Raw genomic sequence first — 22,260 nt, 5'->3', positions numbered from 1 at the left:
CCCCAGCCTAACCTTCAAATCACAGCCCAAACTAGAGGAATCACCAATTGAGCACCCAGCATCAAAAACTTGGGCCTTCGCCGCTCTAACCAGTCCACAAGAACTTGTGTCAAGACTGTTAACCAACAAAGACCTAGCAACCGACCCATGAGAAGATGGAAAACAATCACAAGGAACAAAGGCCCCAATCTCCGGCCCAACAATGGGCCCATTCTTATAAGAGGCCTGCTTAGCCTTTCGGGCTCGAGAATTCGAAAAAGAATTTGAATAAAACGTGGATACAGCTATATCCCTTTGTGAACGGGCAAACCTTGCTTGCCAACCACGTGTCCTTTCCCCATGCCTTTCCCACCCACGCAGTGAAGGCATGTGCAGACCACCTCGCTTTCTTCTCCGTTCCCCTTTCTGCAAATCTGGCTGACAGCCATGACCACTGTATCCTCCACCCCTTTGAAAAACCCAGAGACCTGCTTTCCGGCTATGATCCGTCAAAGAAGATAAACCTTCTCTCCTCCTCTGAGTGAAGATCCTTCTGAAACACTCCGAATTATGGATCCAGAGCTCATCACGCCACACCTTCCATTTTTGAAAATTGGCCAACCCCATCTGTCCTATAGACTCCCATCTCAGCCATTCCACCTCCTTTAACAAGTGCGAGCCGTCTCCTCCTTCCAGACTATTCGTCGTTGGAACAAGCTTGGGTGCTTCTCCTCCGATATAGCCACTTTGTAGCAGAAACTGTCATCGTGAATGAAGATAAAAGGAGGGCAAACACGACCGTCAGAAACAGTGATGCGAACCCTTTCTGCATCCAAGGATTCATCAGCGTCCACCCAAATAAAACCACCACAGAGATCTCCAACCGCCACAAACAAGGCATGACTCCAGAGGTGAATAGGGAGGCCATACAGCGTCACCTTCTTCAGCCCCTTTTCTTTCAAAACCTCAGAACAACCCACCTTGAAACTCTGTGTGTCAACGCGAAGAGTGGCCCTACCCCAGTCACGGCGACCCTCCTTGAGCACATGTGCTGCCTCTGTCGAAGAGGGAAGACGAAAGAGGAACAAAGAATCCGGCAAAGGCGAAACCACCACCTCCGAGGAGACATTCCAAGCTCGAGATGCCCAAGCAGCAATCTGTGCCCTATCACCCACATCCTTATCAACCGTAACGGGTGGGTGCTTCGGGATACCAACCGTGACGGGTGGGTGCTTTGGGATATCGGATCGTGGACTGGGTCTGACTCTGATACCAACCGTAATGGGTGGGTGCTTCGGGATCAGACTTAAATGCTTAAACTATTAGGTGGGGTTAATAGCCAACCCATTTATACTCATTACATTTCCCATCTGGATCCACTGTGGGACAAGTCCTACTTGTAACACCAGGCACAACACTTGCACCTGTTGTGTGCCCAGGACCGCCTTTGACAACATTTGCACTTTCATAATGGAATATGAATATGTTTTAATAGTAATTTAATTTTTCAATTGTGCATCTCGCTTCACTCAGGCTCGCGCCTAGGCTCCAAAGGACCAATAGTGCCTTGGTAGAAGTGATTTCTTAAAATGCAACTTGAACATAATATGTGATGGAAAAGGGAATTCTTATTTCATGTCCTGAATAGTGATTGCGGTGGATGATGTACATAACTTTATTTCGAGGGAACTATAACCACATAAAAATTTAAATGAATGAAAAACGTAAATGATGAAGCATAAGTAATTGATACTAGGGTGAATGGCCATTAATTCATTTAAAAGGTACTATAATGGTGCGGAAGAGTTGAGGTTGAGTCTTTCCTATCTTTAGAGTTGAAAGTCTTCCTTGTTTTAGAGTCTAGATGAATGTGATTTTTATGGAATATCATAAAATGCATGAGATTAATTTATGTTTAGCCACATCCTTAAAATGTTAAATGCTAGTAATAACACTATAATGAAACTAAAAAGTGTAGTTTGTCAGAAGAAAATTGAGAATCAATGTCAGATCACACATGGAAGATAAATGTTGTTTAAAGCAGTGGCCATTCTTTTGTTCTTGTAAAAAATTGTCATAAATGAGACTTAATCCATTTCATTTTGGCAACAATACTTGATATTTGAAAGAAATAAATTTGAGTAACAAAATGAGAAAGTTAAGACTAAATTTTTAAATAATTTATCTTAAGCAACTTTGACTTGAGATTTCAAAATGTGAAAGTTTGGAATGAAATTTTAAAAGAAGTATGGGAGAAAGGATGTAACATAAATGGAGAATTTTATTTATTTAATTAGTTTGAAAATGATTCTTGTTTTGATTTAATTTACTTTTTATTATGTTTAAAAATAGGTGCTTACAGAGACTGATTTTTTAAAAATTTTTAATTACAAAAATATATGCTTTTACGAACTTCTGAAGTATTGTCTCAAAAATGCACTGCAGACATTAGGTGCGTTTATGCCTGAACAATGTTTTTTATTTCATGTTTAATAGATCAATATACATTTACTTTTCTATGATGTTAATCCTATAGTGTAAAATCATTTTGGAACTACTTTAAGTTTGAACATTTTATCACATAATATAGTTGGAAGTCATATAGAATAACTTTTATATATAAGAAGCACTTTGCAGGTCTTATATATTCAGCTGCTCTTATTCTTTAGTTTTATCCTGTAACTTGTATATTTTTCATATAAATGCAATTATAGTATGTGTTACATTTGTCTATGGATGCGGTATGCCAAGTTTGGGTCGAGTTAGGTTGCGGAAGATCGTATCTCAATATTTTTCAACCAAATTGCAATCCATTCCTACCTTAGGTTGGATTGGCATTTGCCTTTTCCATTTACAGCTGGAGCTTTGTAGTAGAACTTCAGTTCAATTTTGTGCAAGGGAGTGGGTTCAAAATGCCAATGTTTCAGCTTTACATGCACTGTGTGTGTGATTGTTTGTTGTTGTTGTATGTATTGGATTTTTAATGGTTTCCGGTAATTACATTATAATGTTTTGTTATACATATTTCCCTGATTAGTTTTGTTTTTTATGACAGGTATTATTGCCTTTTGGTGCCCTTGACTCTTCCAATTCTTGTGTTTGTTGTATATTTTCACTGGCTGAGTATGAAATTGTTTAAGCATGCATGATCTCGTACTCATACTGTTAAAGCATATATGCTGCTAGCAAAGGAGTCAAAGTATGGACATCGTTGATCTATATTATACATTTTGTTTTCGATCTTTAATATAATAAACATCGTAGCTTTCGACTCTTTTCTTTCTCCCTTCTCTCGCTATATATATATAAATTTGTATGTATTTATATTCTCTCTATACCCATATCCAATTGTCTGAGACCGTTGAATGATTTTATCTTAACTTCTTCCTATTCATTTTCCTTATTCAGTTGATATCTTTTCATTACTAGGTGTATAATAGTCAAATAACGTTTAAAGTATGTTTAATGAAATGTAGTAGTAAATAATTCAAGAACAAAAAATCTTGCAAGTACTTTCAGAAAATATTTAGAAAAACAACTCTTTTGGTAGAAAAATATGTTAATTTTTTAAACTAAATAATAGTTTATTAATTTTTTTTCCTAGTTGGTACTCGCACACCCCCCCCTCCAAGGAATTGTTTGCACTTAGCAGGAATCAATCCTAAGACCTAATATTTCATGAGGCACTATGGCCCAAGTATTTTCCAACTAGGCCAACCCCTTGGGGTTAAGTAATAGTTTATTAAGAAAAGAAAAAATAATTTTAGATATACTCCGTGTTGTACAGTATTGTATGAGTTGTCATGTTGTACAGTATTGTATGAGTTGTCACACGTGTACAATTTGTATTGTATGAGTTGTCATCTACCCCTCATTACCATACATAGAATTACCATGTATAGGGTTTACTTATTCTCCACTCACTCCCGTAGCTTCTCCTATATAAACACATTGTATTATTGTATTACTCAATAACATATACATTTTCATATATTCTCTCTCTCTCTCTCTCTCTCTCTCTCTCTCTTAACATGGAATCAGAGCAGAAATCAATCCCTCTTAATTTATTTTTTTAAGTCTTATTTAGACTCTCCGATCTTGATTCCATCTCGGCTTTCTCTCAACAATCTCTTCTCGGCGATCTCTCCTCGGTGATCTCAGTTCTCATCTCGGCAATCTCTCTTGGATCCCTCCTCGATAATTTCTCTCGGGTTATCTCCGTTAGATATTGGTTTTCTTATCTCGGCTCCCGCTCACTACTATACCTTATTTGTTCGGCCGCTCTTGTGATGGATACTAAGGAATCCCATCTTCTTGGGTCAATCACCATCACCAAACTGAAAGGCTCGAACTACCTTCAATGGTTTTGAGCCGTAGAGGTGTTCTTACAGGCTCGAGGAAAACTGTCCTATCTTAAATCAACCAAACCCACCAGTGATGAAAAGATCATTGAGGCTTGGGAGAAAGAAGATGCTCAGAATGACTTAGTTATGGAATAACTTGGAGCTTGAGATCTTCAACGTGTTATTCCTAGAATCTACCAAAGATATCTCAGGGACATGTATTCTTCAAAGATGAATATTTCTCGTATTTATCAGTTGTATCAGGATATTTTTAATCTCCAGCATGGAGATTGTTTTGTTGAAGATTATTACTCAGGACTGAAGGGCATGTGGGAAGAATTGAATTTCTACGAACCATTGACTACAGACATAGAACAACAAAAACTGCTTTCGGGTGGCAAAATTTTTATCTGGACTTAAACCTGAACCCTGAACTCGCTTCGAGCAATTCGCAGCTTTTGTCTGCCAAGGAGATACTCACAACAAGTGAGACTTTTGCTCGAGTTCGAAGAACATCTATTCATGCCTCTGTGATTGAGAAGGACAACCACTTTGCTCTTGTTGTTTCTACTGAGCGACATGATACTTTCCAACCCAGGGTGTGGTACTTGTGGTGACAGAGGGGGTCGCGGCAGCAAGAAGTGTACTCATTATGGCCGAAACAGTCACTCTGTTGACTTGTGTTGGGCTCTTCATGGCAAGCCAGCTTGCGCTAATCAAGCTTCGGTTTCAGAGGAGACTACTCCCACTCCTGCGAATGAACAAGTCGTTCTTTCTAAAGACGAATATGATTTTCTGGTAAAGCGTGAGCGTGTAAATCATCCCTCCTCCATCGCTACTATCGTTACTTCAGGTATGCATGAGTTCTGCCTACAAAAGTCAGTCTCGCTCTTACTAATGAAAGTCAGCGATCAATGCTTTCTACTTCAATTGTGTAAATATTGCAAAGCCCCGGTATTTATTACTGGTCAGAATTGGACCATAATGGAATTTCGGTCTAAGATTTGTTTCTCCGGAGTACCAAAAGCAAGCATGACATCATTATGAACATAAAGTCCCAAGGTATGAACCCCATAAAGAGGCTGGCCCAACTCCATGCTTCATCTTCTATACCTTGGATCATTGATTCAGGGGTATCCGATCACATGACAGGTAACCCATCTCTTCTTTATGATATTTCTCATATTTTCTCACCATTGATTGTTACTGTAGTGAATGGTGCCAAATCACCTGTTCATGGAATTGGTACCTTCCGCACTTCGGGTCTCACTTTTTCATCAGTTTTATATATCCCTCAATTTTCATTCAATTTATTGTCAGTTCGCAAAATCATATCAGATTTAAATTGCTCAGTTACTTTTTTTTCTTCCCGTTGTGTCTTTCAGGATCTCAAGATGAAGAAGACGATTGGTGGGGGGTTTGAGAAGGATGGTCCTTACTACTTCCAGCCAACTACTACTCCGACAACTCTACATTCCACCTCCTCTTCAGCTTACTAGTGGCATTGCCGCCTTGGGCATTCCTCTTTAAATAGTCTTCGAGCCTTGGTCCCTTATTTAGTTGATTTTTCTAAGTGTAATTATACTACTTGCGAACTTAGTAAACATCGTCGGGCTACTTTTAAGTCTCGTTTTGATAATAAAAGTTTAAAACCTTTTGAGTTAGTACATTCAGATGTTTGGGGACCAGCTCGTACTACTGGTTTATTTGGTGCTCGTTATTTTGTGTCATTTATTGATGATTATTCACATTTAACTTGGGTTTATATTCTTAAAGATATATCTCAAGTATTTTCTGTTTTTCAATCCTTTTATGTTGAAATTCAAAATTAGTTTGATGCAAAATTACTTATTCTTCGAACTGACAATGCCCTTGAATATAAACTTAAGTGTTTTTCAAAAGTTTCTTGAGTCGAGGGGCATTATCCATCAAACATCTTGTGTTGATACCCCGCAACAAAAGGGAGTTGCTGAACTGAAGAATGGCCCACTCCTAGCTATCGCATGTGCCTTAATAATTCAAATGCATGTTCCAAAACATTTTTGGGCAGATTCAGTTCTAGTTGTTGCTCATCTTTTAAACTGCATGCCTTTTAGGGTTCTTCATGGAAAATCACCCTTCCAAATGATGTTTTATGACAACAACCCTTTTTCCATTCCTCCAAAGGTGTTTGGGTGTGTCTCTTTTGTTCATAATCTAAGCCCGGAACGAGACAAACTTGATCCTCGTGCTCACAAATGTATTTTCTTGGGTTATTCTCGCACTCAAAAAGGATATAAATGCTACAGTCCAACTGTTCGTAAACAATTTGTGTGTGTAGATGTAACTTTCTTTAAGGATGTTCCTTATTATTCCCAGGAATGGAGGACTCTGTTCTTCAAGAGTCTGTTCTTCCAACTTCAGTTTTTGATTCTAACTTCCCACCAGCTCTTCTTGTCTTCGCTCGTTGCCGAAAAAGAGTAGTTAATCATGTTCCAACGACTAAAGTAGTAAACCCAGCCTTGCCACTTCCACCAGTCGATTCAACGCCTGGAGATTCTCCCATCTCTGCGGATTTTGATTTTGATCAACATGTTGCTGTTCGGAAAGGTAAACGATTTTGTACCAATCACCCTATCTCCAATTTTGTATCGTATAATAAATTATCCTCCTCCTTTCAAGCTTTTTCTTTGTTATATCCTCTATTGCTCTTCTTAAGTCCTACAGGGAGAGACTTTCTCATCTAGGGTGGAGGAAAGCTATGGAAGAAGAAATAAACGCTTTAAAATTGAATCATACTTGGGACCTTGTTCCTAAGCCTGCCGATACTTAGGTTGTTGGTTGTCGTTGGGTTTTTACTATTAAACAGAAGCCTGATGGTACTGTTGACCATCTCAAAGCTCAACTTGTTGCTAAAGGCTACACGCAGACTTATGGCTTTGATTATACTAAGACGTTCTCTCCTGTGGCCAAACTAAATTCTGTTCGTATGATAATCTCTCTTGCAGCTAATCTAGATTGGCCACTTCATCAACTTGATGTTAAAATGCCTTTTTGCACGGTGACCTTACCGAGACAGTCTATATGACTCAACCACCTGGGTTTGAGTATAAGGGAGAGTGTGTGTGTCATCTCAAGAAGTCTATCTATGGACTCAAACAGTCCCCTCGTGGATGGTTTGATAAGTTCAGTAAAGCAGTGGTAGCTCATGGTGTGACCAGAAGCCAGGCTGACCACTCTCTCTTTTTTAAGAAAACGAAATGTGGTATTGTGATTCTTGTGGTGTATGTAGATGATATCGTTATCACCGGCAGTGACAAAGATGGGATACAAGTTCTAATCCATCACTTGAGTTCTAGTTTCCTTACCAAGGATTTGGGCAAACTTTAGTATTTTCTAAGAATTGAGGTGGCTCGGTTGAAGCAAGGCATTAGTCTTTCTTTGCGGAAGTAGACTCTTGATCTCTTTTAGGATACTGGATATCTTGGTTCGAAACCTGTAGCTACACCCATGGAGACTAATGTAAAACTTAAGGTGGATGATGGTGACCCACTCGATGATCCAGAGATGTATCAAAGACTTGTAGGTAAACTTATTTACCTCACAATCACTTGTCTAGACATCCTATGTAGTCAATGTTGTGAGCCAGTTCATGACCAGTCCTTGGGTACCTCACATGGAGGCAGTTGTACGCATCTTAAAGTATCTCAAAGCTGCTTTGGGATGTGGTCTGCTTTATCGATCTTCTGGACATCTTCGGATTGAGGGATACATAGATGCAGATTGGCCGGTTCTCCTTCTGATCGACGGTTAACCACGGGTTACTGCACCTTCATAGGAGGAAATCTAGTAACTTGGAGGAGTAAGAAACAATCAGTTACCTTTTCCTTTTTTCCCGCCTAAATAAAACTTATATATGGTACTAGTTATATTGAGAGGAGAAAATTCTAGAAAATACACCAAATGCATAAGATCAACTTAATTCGACAAAACATTCCCAAACTATTTGGGGTCAACTGAATGTTTCCTTTTTCACTATTTAGCTCTATTAAGGCTGTAACTTATGCATTAGTTTTAATATTTTGCCCCTTTCTCATAAGATTACTCTCGATATGGACCACATCACTCTTTGTTACCGATGCTACTATTGGTTTTCCCTCTACATGGTCAACCAATTTTCTCTTAATTGATTTTTCTCTTGTTCTGTCTTCCATGGATGCTACTTCAGCCGTTTGAAGAAGAAATTGAATGTAAGCCTAGGAGGGGAAAAAAAATGAAGAATTCATACAACTGGTTAATCTATAACTAAAGTGCACGTCAAAACTATAAATATTATTATTTCAACTTTGAGTCCAGCAAAATAGAGAAATGAGTTATGCAACCATAATTTGAGTCCAATCTTCTATAATCCATTTCAAGTTCGAATATTACAAGATTCTACTAAAGAGATAGGAACATATACTAAAAATATAAATAAAGTAATGCCAATATGATTACAGATGCATAGGTTCCCCCCTCCCAAGCAGCAAAAAAAAAATAAAAATTGACAGATGTTATTAAGCTCAATATACCTATCTATTAGAACATATAATTTCAAATCTGATAATGACAAAAAGTTTTTTTTTTTTTAAAGAAAGAATCAACATTATAAAGAATTGATTCTAGTCATTCCAATTTGATGTAGAATACGAAGAATGAAACACATTCTAGAAATTAAAATATATTCAAGCAACAGGACCACCTATATTGAAACACGAGTATTTATAACAGAAATTATGAGGATTTCAATCTTAACTGAGTTGCCAACTTGTTTCAGAGTATCTAATAGGATGTCTAATTTGCAATTTTTTGTCAGTAAGCAAAATGATCTTTAGGAAAGATTGAATGTTATTTAAATTCCCCTCTAAAATCTTACTGTGTTTTTATTTTATTTTCTTAAACCTATTTAAATAAACTGAGATATGCCTAGTTAATTATTAATCATTTCATACATATTTTAATTGAGTATTTGCACATATATAATACCACTAGTATCTATGACTGAACCAAGTTTTAATTTGGACTTCTTTTGATGAACTTTCAAGTCCGTAAGTTTTAACCAAGTCTAGTTAGTTGTGAGTGAACCAAGTCTTGTACCTTTACATTTTCTTTGCCCGGTCTTTGTGTAGTTGGTTTTGGAAATCTACCAATGGCTGGAGGATTGTTCAATTCCACCAACTCGTTTTTAAGCTCCTACTCAAGTATTAGGAAGTAGTCGTTGATGATTTTGAATGATATTTTGAGTTCTTAAGATGGAGTTCTTTTCTCTATTTTTTTGTCTGTCATATGCTATTACCTATTGTTTACTTCATTATTTTTTTGGTCTAATGGAAAGGCGACATTGGCGAGTTCCAATGAACTTGCCACACACTAGATTGGTACTCTAATATCCAAAAGAGGAAGTGTAGTGTAATAGTATTAAGGATTGATTTTTGTGTTATCCACCAATAAGGAGGAGGTATGTGGTGAGTTCCAATGGAACTTGCTATGCCAGATCGCAACTTCTGGAAAATTCCATTCTGAGTGTTTAAATTATGTGGAAGCAAGGACTGTGAGGGCCCACCAGAGTCTTATTATGCAAAATTCTCTATTATTAGAAGGAAAGAGGCAAGTCCAATTAGGATTTGCCATCTTTAAAAGTGAGGGCTCGCATCTTACTATTTGGAATGAGTTTTACTACATACGGTGAGTTCTACTGAGCTTCCTATGGTGCTTACCGTTGTGGATCAATTCTTTTAAGGGATTGTTATCATAGTAAAATGGAGACTTGCCAAATATGGTAAAAGTTGGTTTAGCCAGAAGAAGGAGAACGTGGGGTTGGTTTTCTCCTTATTTTTAGGAGACTTCAACGATGGTTTAGCCAAGTCAAACAATATTGCTAAAAGGAAGGAGATGTGGGAGTTTAATTTATTTTTATAAATATATATGTGAATATATATTTATGTATCAGATTCAACCCACGATGAAGTAACAACTGTAAAGGAGGAGTCCATGGCGCCAAGAGTTCTAAATCCAGATGAGGTAAGGCTGAAGGGAAGTTGCTAAAGGTAAGGGGATGTGATTGGCAAATGTGGAGGATGATATATCTATGTATGTAATAAACAACCCGTGATAGAAGCTAAAATCAAGGAAGTGTGACACAACCATAACCCACGATGTAAAGTTAGTGGAAGAATGGAAAATAACGACGACGCCATGAAGCCAGGATGGAAAGCTCGGCCAAAGAAGGATACCTAAAATTAAGGAGGTGTGGTCTACAGAAGAGAAGGGTAATGTGGGTTTGCAAATAACTTCTATGTATATACATGATATATATATATATATATATATATATATATAGTTGTACAAGAATGAAACTTCCGCAGAAGAGAAGACTTTTGAAATCGTGGGACACTTGGCTAAATAAGGACATGACTGTTGAAGGTGGTGGTATTTCATGCAACTGCTACCACTAGCTGAAGAAAAGTTGTCGTAAATCATGGATGGTGAGGCTGATGAAATCGTGTCTGAAGGGGAAGATGTTTACGGCAAGAGAAAGGGAAGACAAGTGGAGGATAGGATATAAGAAGATGGAAGGAAGAAGTTATAACTGCCAAGAGAACATGGGACACTTGGCAGTTCGAAATCAATACAAGTGGAAGTTGCTAAGGCTGCTGTGCATGCATGGAAAACTCTATAAATGCAACACTTAGGCTTCACTTGCAAACTCTGTTCAAATCACACAGCCCAACAACATTTTAATTTCTTTACGTTCATGTTATCTTTACATTCTTGCAATGCACCTTCAATATGTTTAATTCAAGTTCTGCACTTATTATTCCTACTTTCCAGCACTTTAGTTTGAAGTCCTGCACTTTCAATACTGCTTTCCTTTCCACTAGCCATAGAATAGTCCAGAAGTTCTTTTTCAAGGCAAAAAGAACCTTCGAAGGTGGTAATTCCAGTCCTTCGTACAATCGCTTAATCCCTACAATCTCCTACTGGATAATTGTTCGGATATCCACTTTGGAACGACAACAGTTCCTGGCACGCCCGACATTCACCCTCCTTTCCGCACTTGGAAAGGACCACGGTTTTTAGGAGCCGAACACCTATTTTGTTCTTTTAAGCATTTTGGATGTCCATCATTTTGTCCTTCATGCTCATGAGTTTTCTTTCACTCATCATAAATGGATCTTGGTTATTTTTAATTAGAGAGCTAGCCATCCGATTCCTCGTAGTATCACAAAAGAAATCGGATTAGAGAGATCCGACCCTTAAAATTCTTTCATAAAGTCGGTGCTCTCATACTGGAAGGTCTGCAGCCAACACCTCACTCTTGTCAGTTCGATTATTACCATTTACCACTATACTAAACAATGAAAAAATAATAGAAACTAAAACGAAAATAATAATAGAAGCATAATATAGTTAAAATTCATAATTACCCATTTGCTATATTGTTTAAATCCCATCCGCTTAAGTTTGTTGCTTCCACCAAAGCTTTCCTCCATCTTTGCACCTTTTCTTTGTCATCCCCAAAATTTTCTTCATGTTTGGTAAGTGCTTATGCGAAACTCCCTGTTGTTTCCTTACTTTGGATGGATCCACATTGTAGAAGATAGGGAAAACTATCTGTCCTATCTTGTTCTTGCATTCAATGATCTCTACAAGTTCATCCAAGCACCATGAGGAAGAAGCATAGTTTTTAGAGGAAACGATAACAGCAAATCTTGATTCCTTAATTGCCGTCAGGAGTGCTGTTGAAATCGATTTTCCTCTCTCAATTTTTTCGTCATCTTTGAAGGTGTCGATTCCTTTTTGTTGTATGGCTGCATGGAGATGGTCGACAAAGTTCTTGCGTGTGTCTTCGCCTCTAAAACTTAAGAACACATCATATTTCCGTTGAGGTATGGAAGAAGAAGAAGAAGCCATTGAAGCTTACAAAATTACTGAGAGCCGGAGATCTGGAGATTAGTAATGATATTTCAGAAAGCTATTCTATATCCTAGCAGATGGCTGAGCTTGATGTCCAGGTAACTTCCTACTTTGCTTTGGAGAATGAGTTTACATATGGGGAAGATGGTGGTGACTTGCCAAGAAACTTCATAGTAGGAAGAAAAAGTGATGATCTCTTTCTAAGAGAAAGTGAGAAGTAGAGAGGAAGCTCCAAAGGTGTGAAACAAATAAACGACGACCACCACCTAGTCAGAAGGTATATAATCTCTTATTCCTTTTGTTTTGATGGGGTTTGAGGGGATGGATTTAATTTATTGAATATGAGATGAGTAACTTACATTTAAGGTATAGCATGTACCCACTTCTGATGTCACCCTGCTGAATGTGGGTCTTACTTAATAGGAGTGAATGATTCTTAGTTTCATTGTGTTTTGGGGCCAACCATAATCGCCACAGGCCAAGTGAAGCAAGCATGAGCCTTGGTAAATATGTAGGTCTGTTGGATTTGGTGGAAGCATATTATCGGAACCATCCACCGCCTCTAGAACATGCAAACTCAGTCAGGCCGTGACGTAGAAATCCTCCGAAACTAATATTAAAGAACCACGTGTCCTAATTAAAGATAAGAAATCTTGTCCATATACAACGTGGAATAAATCTAAGGCAACCGTCAGATATCACTGCCAACTGTCATGGTGACCAAAACATTTCTCATTATTTTAACCGCGGTGGAATTTGGAAATGTAGCCTGTTGTTTTTCTTTTTTGAACCTAACCATGGTTTAAAAACTGGACAATGGTTAAAGACCCCACTCCTCCAGCAGTTTGTATACAAACCAGAGCAAGACGGTTCGTTGCTGTAACATCTAGAGACAACATATCAAGATGATGATCAGGGAGCAAAATCATATGAATCCGATGGTCCATTCGAAGAATTATTCTTCCCAGTGAGGAAAGGACACAAGGGTTTGCCGCCCCTTTACTCTTAAACGATCATCAATGAATCCGTTGAACGCTCTGAGGGCCCCCTATTACAATTAAGTATTAGGTTTAGACTCACACATTTTATTCTGAGGGGTTTTGATTGTCTATGGTCAAAAGAAACATGACCAAACTTGTACCACTTTTCATGCTTTGAAATTTATGGCACGTGTAGTTGCAAAACCACCTTGATATTGATGTTGTTACGAAAACAAACTGAGGTTATGATAAAATATCTGACTTTGGATGTCAGTTTCGAAATCTAGTTGAGAAAGTGAAGGTGCTTTGATAAGTAAATGCGTTCAAGAATTAATTATTGTAAGAAAATGTGGTTACTCTTCCTTATTTTGAAATTTATGGCTCCATTTTGATAAGTGAATGAATTTGATTTAAAGGAATTTGTAACTCTTGCTTGATTATAGGAGAGATACATCTGAACTCTCTCTATATACATCTCAACTATTGAATCAAAAGATTTTCTTCACAAATTCTGAATTTATTTTTTTAAGCTCTGATCCTGTTTTGGTAAAAGGTATCTAACATCTTGTTAGTGCGTGGTCCTTGTGGAAGAAAGTAACATTTACGAATGAATTATTGTTGGGGAAGAAGGTCATAGCAAATGGGGACATTTGGTTATTTTTGATGATGTAACTTAGATTTGAAGGGTTTATTTATTTATTATTATAAATGAGAATTTTTCAATAGTCAATGCCTTTATTTCTTCCTCACACTTGGGCTGTTTTTACGCTCTAAGGTCTCTTATTCCTTTGTTTCTCTTTCTATATTGTGTTTTGGGAGCAGTAGTTTTAATTTCCTTGAACATGATGAGGAACTTCAATTTCAGTGGAGTATCATGTAAGACTAGGTGATTATTAATTTCAGAGTGGTTTGTGGTCAAACTTGCAATTACTAGAGGCCAAGTGCGCCAGGCATGATCTTTGTAAATATGTAGGCTTGCTGGATTTGGCGTAACTGTATTAGGGTCCTAGCCCTCTCCAGGCTTCGTAGGCGAGAGTCTCGTACATTGTGTTTGCCCTTTTTATTGGTCCATGGTCACAAGAAGCATGACCAAAGTTCATGCTTTGAAATTAGGAACTTGAAGAAATACCTTGAAATTAATGGTGTTGTTTATTTATCAAAGGATAAAAATGAGAATAAATTAATATTATGAATAAATGTGGAGCCACTAAAAAAAAAATACCACTTTGAATGTTGGTTGAGAAAGTGAAAGTTCCAGGAATTAATTGCCAGGAAAAAATAAATAAAATGTTGTAGAATGAATGCATGCTTGTGCATGAAGTTCATTCTTTTTCCTTTTTTGTTTCTTCTTTTATCTTTTTTTATCATTATGATATGAAATTAAACAAAGTTCCTTCTTATTTGTGCTTATTTTTCAAGCGACAGAGTTTAAACAAACAGTATTAGTTCACATGCAAAAGTCTTGCATAAGCAAGCATGACAAGATCAAATCCTATACTGAAACAATAAATGTGACCCAAAAAAAAAAAAAAAAAAAAAAAAAAAAAAGCTAGATTTTCATACAAACAAAACACATTTTCATCACAACTGAAATTCTTAATTACATTAGAAAACAAAAATGAAATTGACAACGTACAGAAATATCTCTAAAAGGATCCTTTGCTGTTTCACAAACATAGAACCGTCTTCTTGGATTTCTGCTAAAATGGAGCCTTGGGTCTGCAATGGCTCTCCTCAGGACCCCTAATTAACATAGCCTATATAGATGAACAACAAACAGAAAAAGCCAAAGAATGAGCAAAAACCAATATTTGCACTCACTTGTGTGTGACACACCTTGCTCCGAGGTCTCAACTTACTCCTCCATAATTAGATGGACACCCAATTTCTTGACCTTCGGATTTTCTTTTAAGTTGTAGAAGTCTACTTTAGCCCGAATGTCAGAAGCATCATGAGGAATATTGGGAAGGCCAATGGGTCTTCGTCTGAGCAAATCTTTAATTGGTCGATGGACTTTTTTATCAACGTCATAATATTTGGTTTTGTGAATGAAAATGACGTGATCTGACCCAATATCTCCTACACCAATTCTGGTCTCATAAAACTTGATCCCGGACTCACCAATGACACGGAGTTTAAAGGACATCTGCCCGTACCATCCAAGGAAGGATCCTTCGAAAACAAGACAAAAGACAATTCCTTTAACGTTATTGTAAGAAGGTGGATGATGTACCCGGAAATACCGATTTGAAGATCCTTTAGCCTTACACTTATGGTTAAACCATTGCGGAATCTCACTTCCTGGAACAATTATTATACCCATTTCCTGTTCCATTCCATGCATTTATAAAGTTCGTCAACCTGATTTTTCACACACACACATATATATATATATATATAAAGAAAGAGACAGAGGAGGGATGGATGAACCTGAAGTTGACTTTGTGATAATAGATTTTGCATGTTGTAGCAGTGAGTGAATCTGAATATCCGATAGTCTGGACTGCCTACACTTGGTGGAAACCAATATTGTTCCAATGATTTGCAACCAGTTGCATCAACACACCTTATAGATGACGGAAGTGACGTCAACTTTCGGAGGCTTGTGCAATGTCTCAAATAAAGAGAATTGAGGTTTGTGAGTTGTTTGAAGCACGCTGGTATGCTTGCGAAATTGTTTTCACTTAGATTTAAAGTTTGCAACAAGGATAGGTGGCCAAAACTGGATAAGGATTCTTCAGACAAATTGCAACTTCCGAGATCTAAATAAGTTAAATTGCACAAACGGCCTTGCAAATCCAGTTGCAAATAAGTTGAATTAGCAACATTTGTTCTCTTTCCCAGCTGAATTGATTTTGTCATCCATGAACTTCCTCCATCATCATCATCATCATCCAGTTGCAAAGTGTTACTGAGATTGAGCGAAGTAAGCTTACTCAAGTGTAAAATGGATGATGGTACCTGGTTTATAAGAAGAGTTCCATCCATCTCAAGCTCGCCTAAATCCTTCATTCCAGAAAAAATGTTGTTTGGAATATTTTTAAGCTTACGGTTGACCGTTAGTTCTAAATGTTTAAGCCCAGTAAGATGTTCCATTGATGAGGGTAAATCTTTTATTGCAGTGTAGCCTAAACGAAGCACCTCCAAACTATCCATACCTTCCTGAACCTCTGGAAACTTCTCAAGTTTTGAGCATTCAAAGAGATCAAAATATTTCAATTTTTTCAACTTGATGCTTCTTGGGAGACGACTTAGTTTTTCACATCCAAAGAGATTCAACCTAACAAGCCTCTCATGAACTCCACTGGAAAGGTGAACCTCAACTAGATTTTCACAACATAGAAGATTTAATTCCTCAAGAAGTGGGAAATTGGACAGATCAGGAAATTTTTTCAAATATGGGGACCCGCTGAAATCGATATGTTTTAACATCCCCATAAACTGTTTAGCAAATAAGCAATGCAAGAAATAAATCAGTTTCAATACAACCAACAATACAATTCATATGTAAATAAACTGTCATCATACCTTGATGTCCATTGGAATTTGTTGGATTTGGCTACCAGGAAGGTGAAGTTGAACAAGATTTTCTGGATGGAAATTGGATGGCAAAAATCTTTCCGGGTAATCTTCCCAATGAAGATAACATAATTCATTTGGAAGATATGTAAGGCGTCCACGAGGCCGTATGCCACTGAGTTTGAGCAGTTTAAGTCTCTTCATTTTCACAAAGACATCAACATTTACATGTAACTCCTCTGGTGGATGGTGATGAGGCATGTTTAGCAGGATGCCTTTAATTTTTTCTGTCCCCTGATAACCAAGAACATAGTGTAAGTTACCACATTATGTTAAAGCAAAGCACAACCTATCTTTTTTTAATTATACAAGTTTTGGAGGAAAGCAAAACCTGATTAGAATTACATTGGAGCTGCTTATACGAAGAAAAAAGAGAAGGATTAATTTAAAGCAAAGCCTCTCTTTTTTGAACTACTTGCACTTGGAAAGAAACTTATAAGTAGGTGAACAAACCTTATTTTCTTTGAGTACTTTATAGATATCTTTATGAGAGTACAACCTACTTCGTTCGCCAGGATTATCAGGTGATTCTTGACGAACAATTTCTTTGCCCATTTCTTCTATCAAATCATGCATCCACAGCCTATTGTTGTCTGAGATAGTTATCAAGGACCGTTCCCTTAGAACTTCAATCCGTGGGGGAAACCCACTACTGCCCAATATACTGTTTACTTCATTTTCATGATACCCTTTAAAGAAACAAGCGATATCAAGGAATAGATCCTTCTCTGTATCCTCAAGGCCATCAAAACTTATCTTGAGAACTTCGTAAATTTTTTTATTTGGAATTTTTTTCAATCTCTCCAGTTCCTTTTCCCAGTATTCTATGCTTCTTTTAAGTAAAAGAGAACCCAAAACTTGAAGAGCTAATGGAAGCCCCTGAGCACAATCAATTACACTCTGTGAGAGTTTAAAATAATTCACTTCAAGATCCTTGTTCTTGAAGGCATGCCAACTAAAGAGTTGACTAGCTTCATTGTAATTCAACAGCTCAACCATGTAGATTTCAAGAACTTCACGCTGTTCCAACACGCGTTTGTCTCTACTTGTTATGATGATCTCACTTCCAAGACCAAACCAATCATTTTTCCCGACTAAACTTTCTAATTGCTCCAAACTATTCACATCGTCGATAACTACAAGAACTTTCTTGTGTTGGAGTCTTTCCTTTATCACATTGATCCCGTGGTGAACATTCCATATCTTTAAATCTTCTTCCATTAGGATTTCCTTCAAGAGTTTTTGTTGGAGATGTGCTAGACCATTTTTTTCTGACTCTTCTCTAACATCTGCAAGGAAACAATGACTTTCAAATTTATCAAATTTTCGGTTGAAAACAGCTTTAGCAATTGTTGTTTTTCCCATTCCCCCAGCTCCACAAATCCCTACAATGCGCACATCCTTTGAACCATTGGTCAACAAAGTGATCACTTCGTTTACACGGCGATCTATCCCCACCGGGTATTGGGCAACATTTAACGGTAGATGCTTCCCCAAAATTTTCATAATCTCTTGAGCAATTTTTTGAATAAATTGCGCCTCATGCCTATCAAGTACGAAACATATTAAAAAATAAATAAATCAATTGTGTGAGTTTGATGGTATTTATAAGAGATAAATTCTAAAGTTACTATAATGAATATTTCTGTCAGTTATAACTAATATATGAGACAACAATAATAAATAACAGTATACAAATTAAATTTATAGAAATAGATTAATACACGTTAATAATGTTGATAGCCATATAATAGTTATACAATAAAAGGGTAAATTTACAACCAAATTCATGATATCTTTTATATAGGTCCGTGCACGGTGGATGAAAAGTGGTCCTACTAAAAGTGAGGAGAATTCATAAAGGCCTAAAAGAAGGGAAAAACTGAAGAATTCATAACTTGTGCATGTCAATTGTCAATAAATAGTAGAAAATAAAACAATAAAGCTGAATACCGATGGAAACAAATGTAATAGTCTGTGTTGGTATTGTTTGAATCCCATCCAAAGCTATTATAACTAATACTGAAGTTACTATAATGAATATTTCTGTCAATTATAACTAATATATGAGACAATAGTAATAAACTACTGAACTCATAAATCAAATCAAATTGATAGAAATAGATGGAATAATACATGTTAAAAATGCTGATAACTATATGATAATGCATATTGTGGCCGAGGAACTTCTGCACATATATATAAAATCAATGGTTGAACAATATATACATCCATGCATATTCAGTTGAAGATTCATATAGGCCTAAAGAAGGAAAAGAGTATGAAAATTCATAGCCATAACTACTCAATCTAAAATCAAAAAGAACTTTAATCAACAAAATCGTTAATATAACTAAGTGTGTTAGTAAATAGTGGAAAATAAAACAATAAGCTGAATACTGATAGCAGATGTAGTAATTAATTACCCATTTTCAGTATTTTTTGAAACCCATCCGCTTAAGCTGGCGGCCTCAACCAAAGCTGCCCTCCACCTTTGCGCCTTTTCCTTGTCGTCCCCAAAAGCTTCTGCAAAACTTCTCTTTTGTTTCCGAATGTCTGAGGGGTCCACTTCGTAGAAGACCAGCAAAACTGTTTGTCGCACTGTGTTTTTACAGTCAATGATCTCCACCAGTTCATCTAAGCACCATGAGGAGGATGCGTAGTTTTTCGAGAACACGATGATAGAAATTCTGGACTCCTTAATAGCCTTGAGGAGTTCAGGAGAAATAGATTTTCCTCTCTCAAGTTTCTCATCATCTTTGAAAGTGTAAATTCCTCTCTGTGTCAGAGCCACATAGAGATGGTCCACAAAGTTCTTGCGAGTATCTTCGCCTCTGAAACTTAAGAAGACGTCATAATTCCATCGAGGCGAAGAAGAAGGAGGAGAAGAAGAAGAAGCCATTAGCACTGGGTGAATTTTTTTTTTTTTTTTTTTTTTTGTGCAAAATGACTAAAAGCAATTTTGGTACTTGAAATTAATATCTCTCTCCTCTTTATTATATATGGCTGTTGATGTCTATGTGTAACAATATCCAAGCAATTTCCTTCCTGTAAGACTCTGTCCACACAGAAAGTTGGTGGTGACTTGCTGTGAAACTTGGAGGAAGAAAATGTGTTAATGTGAAAATGTGTTAGTGATGGTTAGAGCTTGGGCTTCCACATCCGAGGCTCAGGTTCGACTCCTAGCCTCTGCGTTCCTGGACTCACCCGGAAGTGTCCTTGGGCAGAGCTCCACCCCCCAGGTTTGTACCCCACGGTGGGTCCCTAAGGGTCCCTGCGTGGGGGAGTTCCTGAGTCAAACAATATATATATATATATATATATATTAAAAGTGGGCCCAAACAGAAGACTAGCACTAAATAATGTCTGAAAGAAGCTCCAAAATGTAATAAATCCCCTCCACTAAATAATGTCAAGAATTAAATCACGTTATATTTGGACGAAGAGTCGGCAATTAAAGTCAGAAGATCTATCATTTCTCTTTGAATAATCATGGTAATTCAACTATAATATTATTGATTGAGTTATGATGTGTTGTCAGAATTTGAACAAATCAAAAAGGAAATATTTGTTTTTAAGTGGATTGGTGAATCCCATCACATAATGGTCCGAATTCTGACTATAATTATTATTTTAACACTTGACTTACTCATCAATTACTAGATGCATACCCCCCATTTCTTGACATTGAGTTGGACTTCTTTGTTGTTACCTTCCTTGATGCATTCGAGCTCAACTGTTGGATTCTTGTTCAATAAATGTCAATTGGCCTATTCATACTCATTGTAATATTTTGTTACATGAGTAAAAAAAACCTAAGCAGAGCTATAAATTAGCTGAGATTAAAGGTGTTTGAACTTGACTCAACTTATTTATGGAGGAATTCAAGCTGGATAGAATTGAGTTCAATGTTGATCAAGCTAGACTTGACATAATTTAGCTAAACTCAAGTTCAAGCTCAAGCTCAGCTCGACAAGCTCATTTACGGGCCATCAATATAGACGAACATAATCCCCAGATATATATGTTCACGCACTTTACATATATATATATATGCGCACAACTTTTTATGTATCAAGTTTGTGTGATTTGTTTTGAGTTTTTACCAACATCATCTCTTCAAATAGTGACACGTATCAACATTTTTTTGAAGACATTTTAGTCTGACTCATTCACTTGAGGGATTATTACACTTTATAAGTTTTTTTTGAATTATAAAGATATAATTTGCATATTATATATGAGTCTAAAATTTTTGGACTCCAACAGTAATAATTTTTTCCGAAGACAAAGAAGTAGTACCATTTGACTTGAAGATCGTTAAGTAAAGAAAAAAAATTGGTGTAAGAAAAAAATAAAAGTAAAAAATGAAATGAAAAATAAAATTGAAATTCAAATAAATTTCTATGAATTTTGGTCATTACTTTCACTTTTTCGTTTTAACTAAACAACTTTTAAGATGCTTCCGCACACAAAGTCCTGTTATAAAATAATTCGTAAATATTTAATTTAGGATGAACATTTTTTTAATATTTCTTACAAGGGTTACTGTTTAGTACAGTAACAAAATCTAACTTGACAGCACATATTTAATATAGTAACAGTCAATAATAATTTTTTTTTTTTTTTTTTTTCTAAATTCAGCATTTAATTCTAAACAGATTTAACACTTATTTAATTAAATGTATTTGATAATGCAATTTGTTAATTACTAAAAACTAACAAGTGTCGTAATGATTGGGTTAATCTCTGGTGTTTGAGATTTGCACCCTTCTTCTAATTACTAAACGCCTAACAATCTTGCCCAATATTACTTATCACTGAATTGGATTATTTTTATTTTTTTAATGAATCTGATCATTTAAAATTCAAAAGGATATTAATTTTTAGTAGTTAATTTTTATTAAACAAGAACTTATTAATGCTCCACAATTAGACTTCATGTAAAATTACTACTAAGTTTCTGCTATGTTCTATAAAGGACAAATAACATTTAGTATATGTTTTTTATTTGACCAATAAATCTTACTTTTACAATTCTTCTCTATTAAAGTTCTAAATCATTCAACTTTTTACCTATATACCCTTAGGACTTACATAATTAGATTAATTTTTTTAAAAATAAAAATAAAAATTTACCTTCACAAGTATGAGTAATTTTTATTTTATTTTTTTCTATTTAGTGGGTGCAAATGTAAAACAAATAAATGACGATTCCACCTTAGTCAAAAGATACAATTATTAGTGAGTTGTTGAAGCAGACATAATTTTTTTTTTTTCATTAAGGTAATAAATGTTAGATATTAAATTAACAGATGTAGAGAGTAAAGTCCATCGAAGACACTAACCTATTAGGCTATTAAAGCATCTCTAGCTTCTTCTGTTCATTGGATAAAGAAAGTGAAATACGTGAGGCATTTCTTTATTATTTATTTATTTATTTA

At 36.3% G+C, this 22,260-nt stretch overlaps 2 protein-coding genes across 2 annotated transcripts; both read right to left on the bottom strand.

Annotated features, from left to right (window-relative positions):
• Window positions 1–11,798: 11,798 nt before the first annotated feature.
• Window positions 11,799–12,254, bottom strand: LOC132314037 (disease resistance protein Roq1-like). Its single transcript, XM_059812958.1, has one exon. The coding sequence runs from the start codon at window positions 12,252–12,254 to the stop codon at window positions 11,799–11,801; it is 456 nt and encodes a 151-aa protein (XP_059668941.1).
• Window positions 12,255–14,791: 2,537 nt separating this feature from the next.
• On the bottom strand, window positions 14,792–20,010 carry LOC132311432 (disease resistance protein RUN1-like). Its single transcript, XM_059809335.1, has 5 exons — window positions 19,243–20,010; window positions 17,270–18,362; window positions 16,766–17,050; window positions 15,668–16,678; window positions 14,792–15,563 (listed from the first exon to the last, which is right to left on the bottom strand). The coding sequence occupies exons 1-5, from the start codon at window positions 19,716–19,718 to the stop codon at window positions 15,093–15,095; spliced, it is 3,336 nt and encodes a 1,111-aa protein (XP_059665318.1). The 5' UTR covers window positions 19,719–20,010; the 3' UTR covers window positions 14,792–15,092.
• Between the last annotated feature and the right edge of the window lie 2,250 nt (window positions 20,011–22,260).

This window comes from Cornus florida, unplaced genomic scaffold (assembly GCF_030987335.1).
Source record: "Cornus florida cultivar Cherokee Brave unplaced genomic scaffold, ASM3098733v1 CherokeeBrave_3.0.0_Hap2_Chr06, whole genome shotgun sequence".
NCBI lineage: Eukaryota > Viridiplantae > Streptophyta > Magnoliopsida > Cornales > Cornaceae > Cornus > Cornus florida.
Note: the sequence above shows the minus strand (reverse complement) of the source record. Positions and strands in the feature narration are given on the sequence as shown.